Source organism: Delphinapterus leucas, chromosome 5, assembly GCF_059928025.1.
Source record: "Delphinapterus leucas isolate spDelLeu-1000000601 "Yukka" chromosome 5, BTC_Dleu_Yukka2, whole genome shotgun sequence".
Taxonomy (NCBI): domain Eukaryota; kingdom Metazoa; phylum Chordata; class Mammalia; order Artiodactyla; family Monodontidae; genus Delphinapterus; species Delphinapterus leucas.
In genome coordinates, this window is record NC_143133.1 from 62772823 (window position 1) to 62788518 (window position 15696).

The following is a 15696-nucleotide window of genomic DNA, read 5'->3' on the forward strand; positions in this document are numbered from 1 at the left end:
TCTAAGGCTGCTTTTCTGCAGAGTTGAGTACTTGCCACGGATACCATATGGTCCACAAAGCATAAGAGGTTTATTATCTGGCCCTTTACGGAAAAAGTTTGTGGCCTGCAGCTCTATAGGAAGAACAGAGTATACGTGTGTACCGATCTGGGAGTTCTTTAAGAAATTACTACCACCCCCCGCTCCCCTCCCCCCACACGCCAACCCCAGCGTGAGTGTAAATACCTTTTACACTAAGAAATAAAAGTTCTCTTTTCTCTCAAAGTTTCACACCTTTCTGGAGCTTGCAGTATCTTCTTATAGTTATCTTTTATTTCACGAACCACTCCATTTGAAACATTTTTTTTTGTTACAAATTTTATTTTGTATGGAGATGTTTCTGAGAATTTCACAGCAGCCTTACAGATAATTAAAAGCAGTTCATTTACAAAGCCAGAGTTGGGGTGGGGCTGCCTTTGAGAGCTCCCAGACCGAGAGATTGTGGTTTGTGTGTCATAGGCTGGTGGGTCATGACACCGTGTGACTCAGAGGGGGGACTCTGTTGTTGAGTGTGCGCACCTCAGTGCTTGCTTTTCTTCTAGACGTGTTGTCTCTTCTGCCCATCATCCCTGCCAAATGACTAACCCACAAGGTGCTTTGGAACATTTAGTTTGGTTAAAAAAAAAAAAAAAAAAGACAGAAATGTTGATTGTCTTCATGCACATATGTGCTCAGCAGAGTTTCCCAGTAGATGCATTTTTCCTGAACTTATTTAAATAGACCAGGTTGCTTCTAGCAGATGCCTTTGCAAAAGCCTCAGGGGTCATAACTCGAGTGCTTTTCTTTCCGTAGGGTAATAAAGCCAGAGGCCTCCAGGAGCACTCCGCCAGTCTGGATCTGGACAGCTCCGTGTCTAGCACATTAGGTAGCACCAGCAAAGTAAGCACGTTTTTTTTTTTTTTATATGACACCCTGAAGAAACCAGCAAATGGGTCTTGCTCATCTCCTATATACCGGGCCTATCAAAAGGAACAAAAGAAGCCTCATAGCTCCAATCATGAGAAATTTGGTGCTTCTGGACTTGATAATGCAGGGGGAGGGCTGATTGTGCAGTCCTACTCTAGCCAAAAAGTTGTACATACCAAAACAGAGGGCTGCTGCATAAGCAAAGAGGAAAAAGCACAATTTCAGGCCACTGAGATCTAATTAATCACAAGTGATCAATGGATTTCTTTCTTTAGTAGGTTTTCCAGTGAAATCGAAATGAAATATTAAGAATAATTGGGAAAACCTCAAACGTGGGTTTACGAATTATGAGAAGTATGCAACCTAAATTCCTGAAACTTACTCTGTCCTCTGCCTGACTCTATGATTATAATTAAACATCACTATTTTTATAAATAAGCCTCACGCCTCGCGTCTGCCACCAAGCACAGCTTTGTGATAGTGAGCAAGCCAGCGGTTCTCTTTGGTAGCAGACCTGTGTCTATGTCCTTGTTTTAATTTCTTGCTTTCTAAATATATAAGCGTACTTAAACCTAGTTAGTTCAACTTTTTACCCACCAGAAAAGTGGATTTCGGGTTTTGTGCTGGGGATGTCAGAGTGCCCTGGGATGGAAAGAGGGGGAGTTGTTGTGGAGGCCAGCTCCTTACCACAGGAATCAAAGTTCTTCTGTGCTTCCTCCTGGGCATGTGGCTTTCAAAGGTTTTAGACCATAACCAACAGTAATTTACACATTTAACATTGCAAACTAGTTCAGAAACACACATACCTACATGCTCACACATAAAATGAAAATAAGATTTCACAAAATGATATTTACTGTAAACATGTGATACATACTGGTATTTGCTATTGCTTTAAAAAGTTTGTGGCAGACCACGAAATTGATATCACTGCCTACCAATGTGTTACAGCCTATAGTTTGAGAAACACTGCCTCAGTTGAGTGCTTTCTCAATTTCTAAGGTGCATCTTTAACGGGATCTGGTTAAAATGCAGATTCTGATTCAGTAGGCCTGGGGTGATTCCTGAAATGGCCAATTTCTGACAAGCTCCAAGGTGATGTTGATGCCGCTGGTCTGTGGACCCACTTAGGGGAGCAAGTCCCTAGACGCCAGTCTTCTGAATATGGTTTTATTTTTTTGGAGAGGGGGGCGTCTGTGCTGTGTGGCTTGCGGGATCTTAGGTCCCTGACCAGGGATTGAACCCACGCCCTAGGCAGTGGAAGTGTGGAGTCCTAACCACTGGATCACCAGGGAATGCCCTGAATATGATTTTCTAAGTTAGAATCTAGTGGTCTATTTAAATTCATCTCCTCCATACTGATTCTACCCACAATTCATTTGAAGTTTGGAAATGTTTTGGGTTTTTTTTTTCTGCTGGATACAGATGAAAAAGACAGCTTCTACCCTGCAGGAAGGAACTCATCTGGTAGGAGAGGCGACAGATACACCAGCGTCGAGTAGAGTAGCTGTGAGCCTGAGTTCAAATAAGAGCCATGGTAGCTTAGCTGTCACAGGAGCAAGAGGAAGGGGAGCTATTTTTGGTCAGTGGAACCAGAGAAAGCTTGGAGAGGGGAGCAGTAGTGCTTTTGATAAATCTTGGAGAAAGTATAGGAATTGCACCCGTGGAAGTGGACAGGAAAGAGGGCGTTCCAGATTAGTTCCAATAAAGGTGCTGTGAAGAAATTCATGTCACTCAAGTGACTTTTCCAGTAAGTCTTATTGCTTGTTTTTTATTCTTCTTCAAATCACAGATCTAGAATATACACATGGTTTGAATTTCTAGGGTAATTCTAAGGGAAATGCAGCTTTTCAGAACCTATTTGTGTGTATTGTGTGTGTGGCTCTATGCTATTCTTTATGTCGTTTGTTCATCCTGACGTTGAGAAACTGTTGTTAAAAGTGTGCTTTTATGTAATTGGATCTCTTCCAGTAAATTGATCGTCTGGAAGCAAAGAAGCTGAACATCCAGTGGCCCTTTCAGGTGTTAGATGAAGCTAAGGGTTAGCTCTTCCACATAATTTGGAAGGACGTTAATGAGAGTTGAGATGAATAGGTTTGCGTGATGGAGATTGCTTGATGAATTGTCTTAAACACATTTTTAAATCCTTAAATTAAAAGAATCTTGGTAACTGTAGAGTCCTGAAGAATGAAAAATTTAAGTTACCGTTTAACATTTCATAATGTGTTGGGAATTAAGCTTTTAAAATCTAATTCCTACAAAATTAAGTGTATATAACCTTTCTCCTCAATAAACATAAATTTAATTTTTTAAATTAAAATCCTTAATACCTATCATCTAAGAGACACTCAAACTGCAGGTCAAATGAGCAGGTGGAATTTAGATTTTCCAGTCCACCGTTATTAGATGCATTCATTCCTTTTTGCTCTTTTCATGTTGATTTATTCATCCCTTCTAGTAATTTCAGCAGGGACAAGCTGGTACACTTCTTCTTATATATATATATATATTTTTTTTAATACAGCAGGTTCTTATTAGTCATCAATGTTTTACACATCAGTTATTTTATATTTTTTGACTTGAGAAAAATATATTGGCCCCTACCACGTCCTGGGCATGCAGTGCTAAGCATGAGTGGTGGTAGTTCATTCCTTTGAAAAAGTATGCATCTTGAGAGCCTACGATATTAAAATATTGTCATGATTCTCAACAAGTGTTTGAGTACCCACTCAGGAAATTCACTGAGTGCCTAATAAGACAATAACTTATATTTATACAACATTTAACAGCAGACAAGTACTTTTAGTTGTATTATCTTGCTTAATTCTGAAACCTGGTGAGATAAATTTTCACTATACCCTTTTACAGATGAGGAAATTGAGGTGCAGAAAGAAGTTAAGTGATTTGCCCTGAATCGTGTCAATAAGTGCCTAGAGAGAGATTTTCCATATCTAAGAATAATATAGGATGTAATTTTTAACACTCAAGATTACCAAGTTAAATCCAAACATTAGATCACATTCAGAGAGAGCCATAAAACGCGGGTATCACATGGATGAACACACTTGGCCAAGATAAAGAACTTGCTTTGTTTAGACTGTGCAGACAAGTTACACGGCACTCGCTATACTTGTTATAGGCAGTAGTAAAGAGCTCTCTTTTCTAGAAAGAGAACTATTTCAGCTTTGCTTAGGGCAGTTACTTGTTATAATTTATGTCCTTCACACTTGCACTTGGACGGTTTCCCCATTTGTCCTGCACGCTAACGTTTTGTCTCCGAGGAGCAGACATTTAGTGGGCCTTTATCGCCTTATACTTTTGGTGGCCTCTAGAGGGCACTGTGATCAGAAGATGTGCCTACATTTTGAAATGTTTTCCTGCCGCTGGAATTAGAGATGTGTAAATCCCACAAGTGCCTTGCCATGTGTCTGATCTGCTGTCTCTCTGCTGCCAGGAGCCGTCTGTGTGTGAAAAGGAGGCCTTTCCCATCTCTGAGAGCTCCTTCAGACTCCTGGGCTCCTCGGATGACCTGTCCAGTGGCTCAGAGAGCCACACCGCAGAAGAGCCAGCCCTGCTGTCACCCCAGCAGGGCTTCAGGAGGCGCGCCAACACTCTGAGTCACGTCCCCGTGGAATGCCAGCAGCCTCTGCAGCAGGCACAGGGATCTCCAGGGGTCTCGCAAAGGAAACTTGTGAGGTACCACTCAGTGAGCACAGAGACGCCTCATGAACGAAAGTAAGATTTGTTGAAAATGTAGATTTGTTGTATTAATGGCTGGGGCATATCTGTTACTAACCAGGTATGTGCATCCCAGGCATGTCTGTTGGGTGAAAAGAGAAACCTGAGGCAGGTTTCACTCTTGGCTTAAAAAGGTAAAACTCGAAGCAGTGTGTTCCTTCCGTCTTCCTCCCTTGGGAAATATGTAGTTGTAAGAGATACTTGTTACCTGTTCAAGTGCAAGTACAGTGAGGAAGCAGGTAAGACGAGCAGAAATGGCCCTTAAGATGCAGAATGGTCCCTCCTCACACAGTGAGAGGCAGCCCTGACCGTGAACTCTGCCGCTGGCCTGGAGGGAAGTAGTGAGTGAGCGGTCAGGTGAGTCTGCTCGTTTGGAGGCCCTGGCTGGAGGCGCAGTGATGCCGGGGCCTCTGTCCTAGCTCTGTCCCAAGCCGGCCGTGGCCCGGGCAAAGTTGCTTCGCTTCACTGTATGACACAGTTGACACTGTATGACACAATAGGTGGTCTCTAAAATCTCCTCCAATGTGAGAGTTCTGGATTCTTCGAACAAGACTTACTAATTTTAATAATTGGGCTCTAGTGAGCAGTTGGGATTTCCTGGCTGTAGAGCTGGGGAAGCAGTACAGTAGTAGAAGCTCTCCCGCTTCCTTCTGGGGTCCCTTGGCAATTAATTTGACTCCGAGTGTCAGAGACCATGAATGGACACAGAGGTATGTTTAAAAATCACTTTAAAAATATTTTAAAACTCGCCACCTTAGAAGGCTGAAGTAGGCCACACCTGTGTGCAGCTGCTGCCTGATTTTGGTGACAACAGAAGCCAGGACGTGTGTCTCGGTGCAGGCCCTGCACAGAGGAGGGAGAGTCCACACGGGGGTGGGTGTTGGAGGTGTTGCTGGTGAAGCAGTGACACGTGCTAGCAATCTCAGACGAGCTAGTAGAGCCGCTCAGCTCTGTTTTCCGTACGCCATTGAAAATAGATATGATGGTTCTTTGGAATTTGGCTGGATAATTGTGATCCCAAAGCAGGACATGCTTCAGAAGCTAATATCCAATTCTGTGATGTTTTGGAGACAAGCATAGTTTGTTTGAGGCTTTGTGGCTTCTTGTCATGTTTCTTAAAAGCCTGCGCGCACACTCCTTTTATTCTGCCTCTCCACTGGCTCCCACCCCTCTTTTTCTGGCACTTTAGTGATAATGGAACTTTTCCTGTCTGGAGATTTCTAGTCCTCTTGCTAATAAGCCCACTGTTTCACACAAGCCAGAGGTGGCAGGAAATGAGAAGTCCCTGACAGTCCGTTTCCCTTCTCCCCTAAGAATGCAGCTTCCTAAAGGGTCCTGTGGGGCGTGGGTGATGAGGGGGCGCGGTACTGTCCCCCCTCCTCCTCCGTCCCCCAGCATGCCTCTTTGGCTTTGCTCCCCCCTCATGAACTCTCTGCTCACTTATGCACAGGAAATGAGACTTGGACATTCAAGGCAGGTTATTGTTCATTTTGACGAGAGATGTATTTCTAAAACTCTGGATTTTGTTTTGCTTTCCTTTGCTTTTGTTTTAATTAAAAAAAATTTTCCCCCCGTCAGATCCTAAAAAAGGAGTAGAGGAAACGGGTCTCTTGCGCACATAGGCATGTGGGAAGTGATCAAGAGGGACCTTGCACGGTGCCCTCTTGACTGAGAGCTGCATTTGCCAGCAGGAATTGGGGCGCAGAAGAGGAGAGCACCCTCTAACTGTGACAGTTCCTGTTTCCTCCGTGTGTCCTCTGCGTTTCCTGCGCGGCTCCGTCCCCGCCTTTAACTCCCCTGCTTTCTCTCTAATTGCTATTTAGTGGGAATCGTCCCCCTGTCGGCGAGTCTGAAGGTGGCTCAGGTCAGTCCTCAGCTGCTCCTCCACCTCGTCTTACCCCCTCCGCCTCCTCGCCCAATTTCTTTAAGTACCTCAAACATATACCAAGTGGAGAACAGAGTGGCAATGCCGTGCCAAAGAGGTGAGCCACCCGCATGGCAAGTTCAGTGTCGTTCGTCTTCCTGAGATGCTCACGCAGAGAGAGTGTGCTGAATGTCCACACAAGGACCCCGGGGCCACCGCTTGTGTGTGTGTGTGTGTGTGTGCGTGTGTGTGTGTGTGTGTGCTTGTCTGGTTTTGGTTTTCCTATTTTCAGTCTATCATTTGAATCTACTTAATTTTACTGTTGATTAATTCCCTCAAAATTATTATGAAAACAGTCTTGATGGCAAATTATTTTTTATATACTTATTTTCACATTCCCCTGCCCTAGTGTACACACACACACACACACACACACATGTTAACAGCAATGTGCTTGATCATATGCATTGCAATTTGTGCCATATCAGAAACTTCCTCATTAATTTAGGAAAATTATTTTTCTACTTTGGAAGGAAGGAGTCATTTTGGATGATAGACTGAATTTTTTATTGTTGTGGTTTTGTTTTTATTTTGGTCAGAAAGCTTTACATGAGATCTACCCTCAACACATTTTTTGCGTGTTCACGGTATTACTAACTATGGGCAGAGTGTTGTATCTGTAGGCACAATGGTGCACAGCACATCTTTAGAATTTATTCACCTTATATAACTGGACTGACGTCTGTTAATTAGTTCATTGATTCCATTCATATAAAATAATAGAATTTTATTGACTGAAATGCAAGTTAAATCTCATTTGTAAACTATTTTTGATTTCTTACCCGCTTTAATTTTCTTAGCCTTAGAACTATAAAATGTTTCTTCTGTTTTGAAGGTTATGTTTTATACTTTGTGTGTTTGTGTTTCTTTATCCTAAACTCTTTTTTTCAACCACACTCTCAGCATCTCCTACCGTAATGCCCTGCGGAAAAAACTTCATTCTTCTTCCTCTGTGCCAAATTTTCTAAAATTTCTGGCTCCTGTAGATGAAAATAACACCTCTGACTTTATGAACACAAAAAGGTAGAGTTTAATTTAGATATATCAAGTCTGGGTAGAAGTGTTGATTGTTAGACATATAGGGATTTTTCATCTGTACTTTTGCCAATTAAAAAATCATTTTCGCTAGATCTATTGTATCTTCTTTCTTATAATTTTTCTTACTGATGATGTGATTTAAAAAAATGTGGAGTCAACCTGTTATCCAGCTTTGACTAGGATTAGTTTATTAATACATGGTTATTTTCAGCAAATTAAAGGAAGTCTTAACCGTTGTCTCTAAATGATAGAAGTGTTTCTGGATAAGGAGCATATATGGCTGCCAGTAAATCAGTCAGGATGTTTGATCTCCAAGTTCAGATGATTGTTCAGTTGTTGGTATATATTCAGGTGTAAGTTACAAGGGGTTCCCCAAGTTGTCCCGTGAATAGAAAGGAAATTAGTGATTGTGTTTATGTATATTGAAAACTATACTTTATTTTGCAGTTTAAAACATACAGATGGTAAAAGTCATTATTAGCAAGTGACTGCATAATTATTGCCCTTGCTGGTTCTGTGTAATTTAACGTTTTTCTTTTTTTTGTGTGTGATGATCCTTGGAGACGCAGGCCTATGCTAAGAAAATCTCCCCTCACACAGACTAGGGGAGATTGTGGCCCGGGTGACAGCGCCCCCTTTAGGCCGTCTCTCTTTTCTGAAGTGGCACCAAGAGAGGCCCAATTGGAAGCCAAGATCCATGGAGTGTAGTTCTTAATATCTTTTACCATAAAAATAAATTAAGGACATGTACCCTGACTCTTTCCATAAAAAGCACCCTGTCAGAAAGCAGTCCTGTGGGAGTGTTGCCCCACTGCGAGTTTGATTTGATGCCTGTGATTATCTAGTTATGTTTGCTGGTACAAAGATAATTTATAATTTAGTGCTCTGTTTAAAAAACAAAAAAAAGTCAAGCTAAAATATCTGCTTATATCTCCTCACCAGTCATAAAACAATTGTCTTGTAATTTTAGGGACTTTGAGTCCAAAGCCAGCCATCTTGGTGATGCCAGCGGGACCCCCGTAAAGACACGGAGACACTCGTGGAGGCAGCAGATCTTCCTTCGAGTGGCCACCCCACAGAAAGCCTGCGATTCTCCCGGCAGACACGAAGGTAAGGCCCACCCCCAACGTAAAGCTAGGTCCTGGCTCGAGTTTCATCTGTAGCAAAAGCACATTTGGTGGAAGAAGAGGTGAAGTGAGATCTCAAGTCAAAATCATCCCCTGATTTTAAAGTTCCCTGGTTGAGAAGCTCAAATGGCAATGCCTGTCACTGTTTCCAGCGGATCCGTTTTCCCTGTCTGCAACTGAAGTGTAGGTTTCCACCCTACCTCAGCATGGTGTGGTTTCAGAGGTACCTCTATCCCACTGGTCACACCTGTGATGATCTGTGCCTTGTCGTTTGCTGTCACTCAATCTGGTGTCACAGGAGGACTCTCTCTCATCCTTCTTGTGTCCCCTAAAGAAATACAAGCAGACCTCAGAGATATTATGGGTTAGGGTTCCAGACCAGCACAATAAGAATAATATTGCAATAAGGCGAATCACACAAATTTTGTCATTTCCCAGTGCACACATAAAAGTTACGTTTACCCTATAGTATAGACACTATAATGTAGTCTTTTAAGTGTGCAACAGCACTATGTCTAAAAGACATACATACCTTACCTAAAAAAATCTTGATTGCTAAAAAATGCTAACATCATCTGACAATTCAGGGTTGCCACAGACATTCAGTTTCTAAAAAGTGCAGTGTCTGTGAAGTACAGTAGAGCTAATAAGCCCAATAAAGCAAGGTATGCCTGTATAGGACGTGCTAAAGTTTATCTTTAGGCCTTTGTATGCTGAGGTACAATGTAAAAGAGGAGTTTAAATGCAGTTCATCTGAGTAAAATTAAGATTTTTCTCTGCCCAGTGATCTAAACTTTCAACAGTAGATATTTATTTTCCTTAGTGTTCCTTAATCAGAAAACATTTTTTCTTTATAAAAGCACGCAAAACAGACCTCCAAAGATTACTTGAATTCCTCAGATTGCAAGACTGCATGTAGTGGAGACTCACTCTTGTCCCTCGACACACTTCATGTCTCTTAGGAAGCAGCCAAGGCTGACCCAAGAGTGTTCAGACTAGGTTCCCTGCAGCTGTCTTGGGGGAGGAGGTGCTGTTGGAGGAACCCTCCCTTCCTGCTCCCCTCCCCCCATTGTTGTTTCTTCTCTCTCCCTCCCCGCCTCTCTCCCTCCCCGCCTCTCTCCCCCAGAGTTCTTAATATTTGATTCGGATAATGAGTCCTCTGCCAAATTAAACAAGAGTCTGGTTTGGACTCAGCTCGCTTTGTGATACAAATCATAGAACTTCATTTGTACTTAGTTCCTTTGGTTATAAAATGGTTACAGTAGTATTGGCTCTTCCCGTCTCATGGAATTACATTAAATGATAAATGTGAAAGTGCTTTGAAAACCTAAAGACATATCACGTGTCAAGTGGTAACATTTTTGTTACTGTTACCGCGTTTGCAGCAGTGGTGTGTTTAGCTTCCTATACCAGTGTTCCCTAGCAGGAGCAATGTAAAGGGGTGCTGGCTTTATTCATTCAGTGTGATTAAAAACATTTTCAGTAAATTGAGTTATTTCAGTTTGTATCATTTTAGACGCTTTTGTTTTAAAGATTTCATTTTCATGTTGTAGATATCCTACTAATGTCCGACAGCCAGATGGTGTGACTAGTTCCCTCCTTTTTAAACTTGTAAAATTCTAAGCCAAAGGGGTTGCTGCAGTAGTGGCTGTAGAAAAGAGCAGGCTCGTAAAATGCGCAGCTCCCGGTTGGAGCTCTGGCCTCTGAGGAAATGGCTGGTGTCTACAGGCCCCACCCTGGTGCCACTCTTTTCCCATACTTCCTGGAAGTACAGTGAGTTTCTAGACGGGACCCGCACTGGTATCTCCTGGTCGGCGTCTGGGGGGCCTGAGTCAGAAGATTAGTCGGTGCTGGCAAATGCTCAACTCTCTGGAGAACCCCAGGATAAAATAGGCAAGGAGATGGCGCTGTGGGCGGCGTGAGACAATGTGATCTTGTGTCACCCCAGCAGGTAGGAAGGGAATGGGGAAGAACGCCATAGTTTGTGTCTGAATTCTCTTTTTAAAAGTTAAGCAGAAAACTTCTCTTTTTAATTGGTTTAGTCTGGGAAGATTGTAAGAAATGGATATTTAACTCCATGTTGCATTGTTATTGATAATGTTTGCCGTGGACAGGGTTCTTCGGTGAATCCTGGGCCCTCGGACCCAGCTGGGCAGAAGTTTGCAGGGAATGAGATGGGATAAGTTGTTATTGCCCCCAGAGGTCAGAGCGCTGAGCAGGTCCGTCCAGTACCCTGCGGGCCGGGCGGCATGGTCTCCAGGGAACTGGGAACCCAGGACTTGGTGGGTCCATCTCCCCTGCCGGAAATGGTACTAAAAGTAGTGCCCCAATGTCTGCCTGACAGGCCCCCCAGGATCACCTGCTTGTTTGTAGGAAAGCGGAGAGCTGACTTCTTCATCGTGGTCTGAGGTGGTTATGAAGATGAACTTAGGGCAAGAATTTAGAGCTCATTCAGGGAACCTCCTCTGAAAGCAGGAGCTGAGTGCCTGCATCCAAATCCCAGCTTTTCCCCTCAGGAGCCGTGATCTGGAACCAGCTGTCTAATTTCTCACCTATTATATAGGATTAATTATGCCTCTTGCCACACTGATTGAGATAGGGGAGCGTGATGTTTTTATTGGCATTTTTTTTAAGAATTGAAGAATTCACAAGATTAGAAAGACTTATCAGTGGTGCACACGTTTCTGGTATCAAGTCACCTTCCCTGTGTGGAAGTCCTGGTGCTCCTGCCGGAAGCTTCTCTGGCCTCGGCCCCTCTGCAGGGGGTTGCCGTGGAGCCACTGGCCCGCGCCGTCCTGCCGCTGGAGCCCCGGAGGAGCTGCTGTGCTGATCGGCCGGGGTTTTGATTCTCTGGCGGCCAGTGTGAGCCATGGCCATGCCTGGAATGCTCTTCCACTGATATAACCATGACTAAGTCCCTCACCTGCTTCAGATTATTGCTGAAAATCACCTTTTCACTGAAGCTGCACTGGCCGCTCTATTTCAAGTGGCACCCCACCCCATCAGACATTCCTAATCTTATCCTGATTTTTCCCATAGCATTTATCTCTTTGAAACATACTCTAGTTATTTACTTATTCATTATCTCTATCACCAGGTTCCCCAGTCCACAGGCTATATGACTTTTAAGGGAAGGCAAGTAAATTGCTCAGATTCTTACAAGCTTAATATTTGGTCCTTAGTGATTTCTCAACTCCCTCCTCCTTCCTCTTCTTCCTGCTTATGTCCTTTCTGCTCTTACTTAAGAAATGCTGCCTGAATTTTTAAATTATGTGGTAGGTACTCTGCGTATGAAAGAGAGAGGTAAGAGAAAATAAAAGCATTTACAACTCTGAATTGGTATAATAATAATAACTTAATCATGCCCCATTTTTTGCCAAGAGCTTTACATGAGTTATTTCCTTTAATCCCCAGTCAACCTTAAGACGGTCGACATTTTTATTACACCAGTTTCACAGATGAGGGAGCAGAGGCTTGGAGTGGCTGAAGTCACTTTCCCCAAACCACAGAGCTGGGCGGCAGGACCAGAGGTCGTGGGTCTGTGCCCTGCAGTTCCTGGTGAGCTGCACATAGGCCCTGCGGGCCTGCTCCCTCCTCTGGAGCCTCCCTGTGTCGGGCGTTTGTTCTCAGTCTATTCCTGTGTCCCCTTGCCAGCCAGGCAGCAACACGTTTCAGAGCATTTTAACATGTGGACTTGCCTTCAGTTAATCGTACCCCTCCCTGCATGTTAGCACTGGGACTGGAGTGTGCCGGGGAGGGAGGTTGATTTCTTAACATCTGTCTAAATTTTCTCCTCCCAAATCAGACATCTTCATTCTCTGCCGCTGTTTGCTTCCCATCCTTAGGGCGCAGAGAGCAGCACCTTCCACAGTGGTCGGGGACCACTTGGACCAACATGCTTTCTGCATGTTCCCCTCCAGCTGTGAGACCTCCAGATCCTCAGGCAGCTGAGGGTCCCAGAGGTCCCTGCGTCAGCCAGGCTGTCCCAGGCAGAGAGCGTGCTGCTAGAGGCGCCTCTAGGCCTCTTTGCAGCTCTGCCTCGGGTGGGACCCATGGGCGGCCCAGGTGTCTGCAGCCGGTGGCATGAGGGACTTGTAAGTCTACTTGTAAGGAACACTTTAGCAGTTCCTTTAAAAGTTTAAGGAACTTTTAAAATGTTCCAGGTACTCAGAGTGGCTCTTTGTGGCTCTTTTGCATTTGTATTCTGGCACTGCAAACTTCAGTGAAACAGGTCTAACCTTTCTTCAAGGTAAAAAAGTGAGACAGGGATATTTGTACTGTCCCATCCATTTCATCCTCTTTGGAAAAAACTAATAAAGGAAATTAGAAATTTAAAAACCATGGTGTTTGCAGAGCTGTAAGGATACAAGGGAAGGAGAAATAGAATTTTCTGTAATTTTGGGGTTCTGGTTTTCATAGATGGGCTAAATTCTAGAGAGAAACATGTTAGTGAGTGTGACTCTAATTAAGTATAGTGTGAAAGAGAGGAAAGTCCAAAGCCAGGCAGTGTGGACAGAAATGGAGAGATTAGACTGCACAGATACTGTCTCAAAGTCAGCTTGTCCCTTCCTCAGGGGTGTGTGGCTTTCTCTGTGCACAATTCCTGTGAAATAATTGAGCTGTAAGAATCTGAATTTCATGTTTTGGAGACCTAACTGGTAGGCAGTTTATTTCCATTTAGAAATTTACTTACAAATGTTTAGTAGAACAAGCGCAAACATTCCCAAATCCCAGTCTGGTTTGTTTGTTTGTTTGTTTGTTTTAACTCAACAGAGACCAGTTGGCCTCTTCTAGGGATTCCCACTTGAAGTTAGTTTACCAGAGTCTAGCAGGGTGGTTTCCATTGTGACCCTTGGAGAAAGGCGGGTGTCTGCTTCTCAACTGGTAGGTCAGGTGTACAGCATCACCGCATCACTGGGGAACTCTGTGATCAATAGGGCAACCACCAGTTTGTGCTTGGAGACTTGGCAAGGCAAGTTTATTTTTGTGATAAAACAAACATAAGTAGATCGTAAAGTAGAATACTATGAGTTGCATGGTGGTTTAAATTTAAAGCAGCGTCTTCAGTGATGCTTTAAGTTTGTGGCCACTTATAACTGGTGCCCCAGAAACCCCAGGGAAAGGCATTCTCTCTCCTTTGTGTTACCGGTTCTTTGGGTGAAAGGTTTGTGAGAGACTAAGGTACGTACTTGGTAAACTATAAACTCGACAGAGGGTGGTGTTATGGGGGTCCAGTTAAATCTGTCACAGGGCAGAGCCCTGAAGGTCGGGTGTGTTTGAGACTGCATTTGTAGAGCGGGCTGCGGGCAGACGTTATTGTTCCTGATAACCGCCCTTTGTCACTTTCAAGCCTTCCCACTGTTGATCCCCACCACAGGCCTGCTTGAAGGTAGAAGCAGTAGAGGTGCGCTCATTCCTCAGATGGAGAGTGAACACACCTGTAGATTAAATGGCTTTCTCCGGACCCTGATCTAGAGCAGCACTTCACAAACTGCTGTGTGCTCAGAGTCCTCTGGCGATCTCGGTAGAGGCAGATTCTGGTGCTGTGGGTCTGGGTGGGTCCAGATGGTCTCCGTTTCTGACAAGCTCCCCAGTGATGCTGATGATACTGGTCCACTGTGAGTGGCAAGGGCTTAGAATGAGTGACCATGGTCCGTCCAGCCCAGACCATCTAGTCCTAGGTTTAGGACTCCTGTGTGTCTCTCTGCTGTTGTAGATAACCTAAGGCGTCACCCGTGTGTGTCAGACCTCAAATAAATCTGGGTCGTCAGTGACATTTTTTGAGAGGATTTGTGCTGCCTGGAGAAGCAAAGAGCTGGTCTGGTGGGGAAAATGCAGTGATACAAAACACATGGCAATAGGGATAAAGAAGAATCTGACAATGTGCCAAGTGAAACCAAACATCTGGCCTCTGCCTCGTTCCTGCCGCTTTATTTTTTAGGGAAGCTTTGTCTCCTGGGTGGCAGAGGGGCACAGAGAGTGTGCAGGTGTTTGTTTTCTTAGCTGTGGGCTCAGACCCTAATTGTCAGGCCTGCAAAAAATGCTGAAAATCAACTTCTGACTTAGATGTTTGGTAGTAGAAATACTCCACAGTTTTTCTTCGTAGTGTTTCATACAAAAAATAATTCTTTGTTGTTAAGAAATAATGTTTTAGGTAACTCCCAACTGTGGAATGGGGGAAAATTCTTTTACTTACCTCTGTGCCAAGGAACAATTTTAGTCTCGGTCTAATGCCTTTCGTTTAAGCATTTCAGATTACGTTGTGCATTTACCGATTTCGCCAACAATAGAAGCATTCAGGCTTTACGTGTCTTGTTTAAAAAAGGAAAACCCATCTAATATAGATAAGATTTATTGATTTGAAACCCATTGTATAAGTAAATAGTCCACTGAAACTAAAGTTCAAAGGGTTTTTGTGTTGAGTATAGCTGTGTCAATATGCCTAATTTATGATACAGTTAAGTCGATTGGATTAGATATTAGATGTAAATAGTAATGGCAAAACCAAGGAAATATAACCTGAATCTTTATAATGACTATTTTATATTATTGTGAAAAACGTAGAAACTGCTGTGTGACTATGATTTATTTGTATTGTTCATGGCCAAATTTTCAAAAATTTATATACCATTGGGAAATTGTAACGGATGGTCTAAGCAGAATAGCTGCAAGTAGGACTTCACTGGAGCCTGTAAGCATCACAGTGACATCTGTATGACCCTTTGTTTTGATCCCTGGTTCTCGGCGTTCACTGTGTATCAGTCACGTGGGGAGACTTATAATATGGGCGGGCTGCACCTGCCCCCCTGCTATCACTGTGTCAGGAGGGTGGGGATGGGCCTGCGCTTGAACTCTTCTTTGTTTTTAAACCCACCCAAAGCATTCTGATTGGGACCCTGAGTGAAACCGCTGGTTTAGTTAGAT

At 43.6% G+C, this 15696-nt stretch overlaps 1 protein-coding gene across 7 annotated transcripts in view; it reads left to right on the plus strand.

Annotated features, from left to right (window-relative positions):
* Positions 1 to 15696, plus strand: part of TBC1D1 (TBC1 domain family member 1) — a 222984-nt gene that overhangs the window by 143726 nt on the left and 63562 nt on the right. For 4 of the 7 annotated variants that reach the window (XM_089911775.1, XM_022566225.2, XM_089911772.1 and 1 more), the window contains 5 exons: positions 832 to 918; positions 4400 to 4680; positions 6507 to 6665; positions 7511 to 7630; positions 8616 to 8755. In XM_089911775.1, the coding sequence (XP_089767901.1) occupies positions 832 to 918; positions 4400 to 4680; positions 6507 to 6665; positions 7511 to 7630; positions 8616 to 8755 (787 nt within the window). The remainder of the gene's footprint in view (positions 1 to 831; positions 919 to 4399; positions 4681 to 6506; positions 6666 to 7510; positions 7631 to 8615; positions 8756 to 15696) is intronic. The other 3 variants (XM_089911773.1, XM_089911776.1, XM_022566150.2) reach the window with 3 other exon arrangements.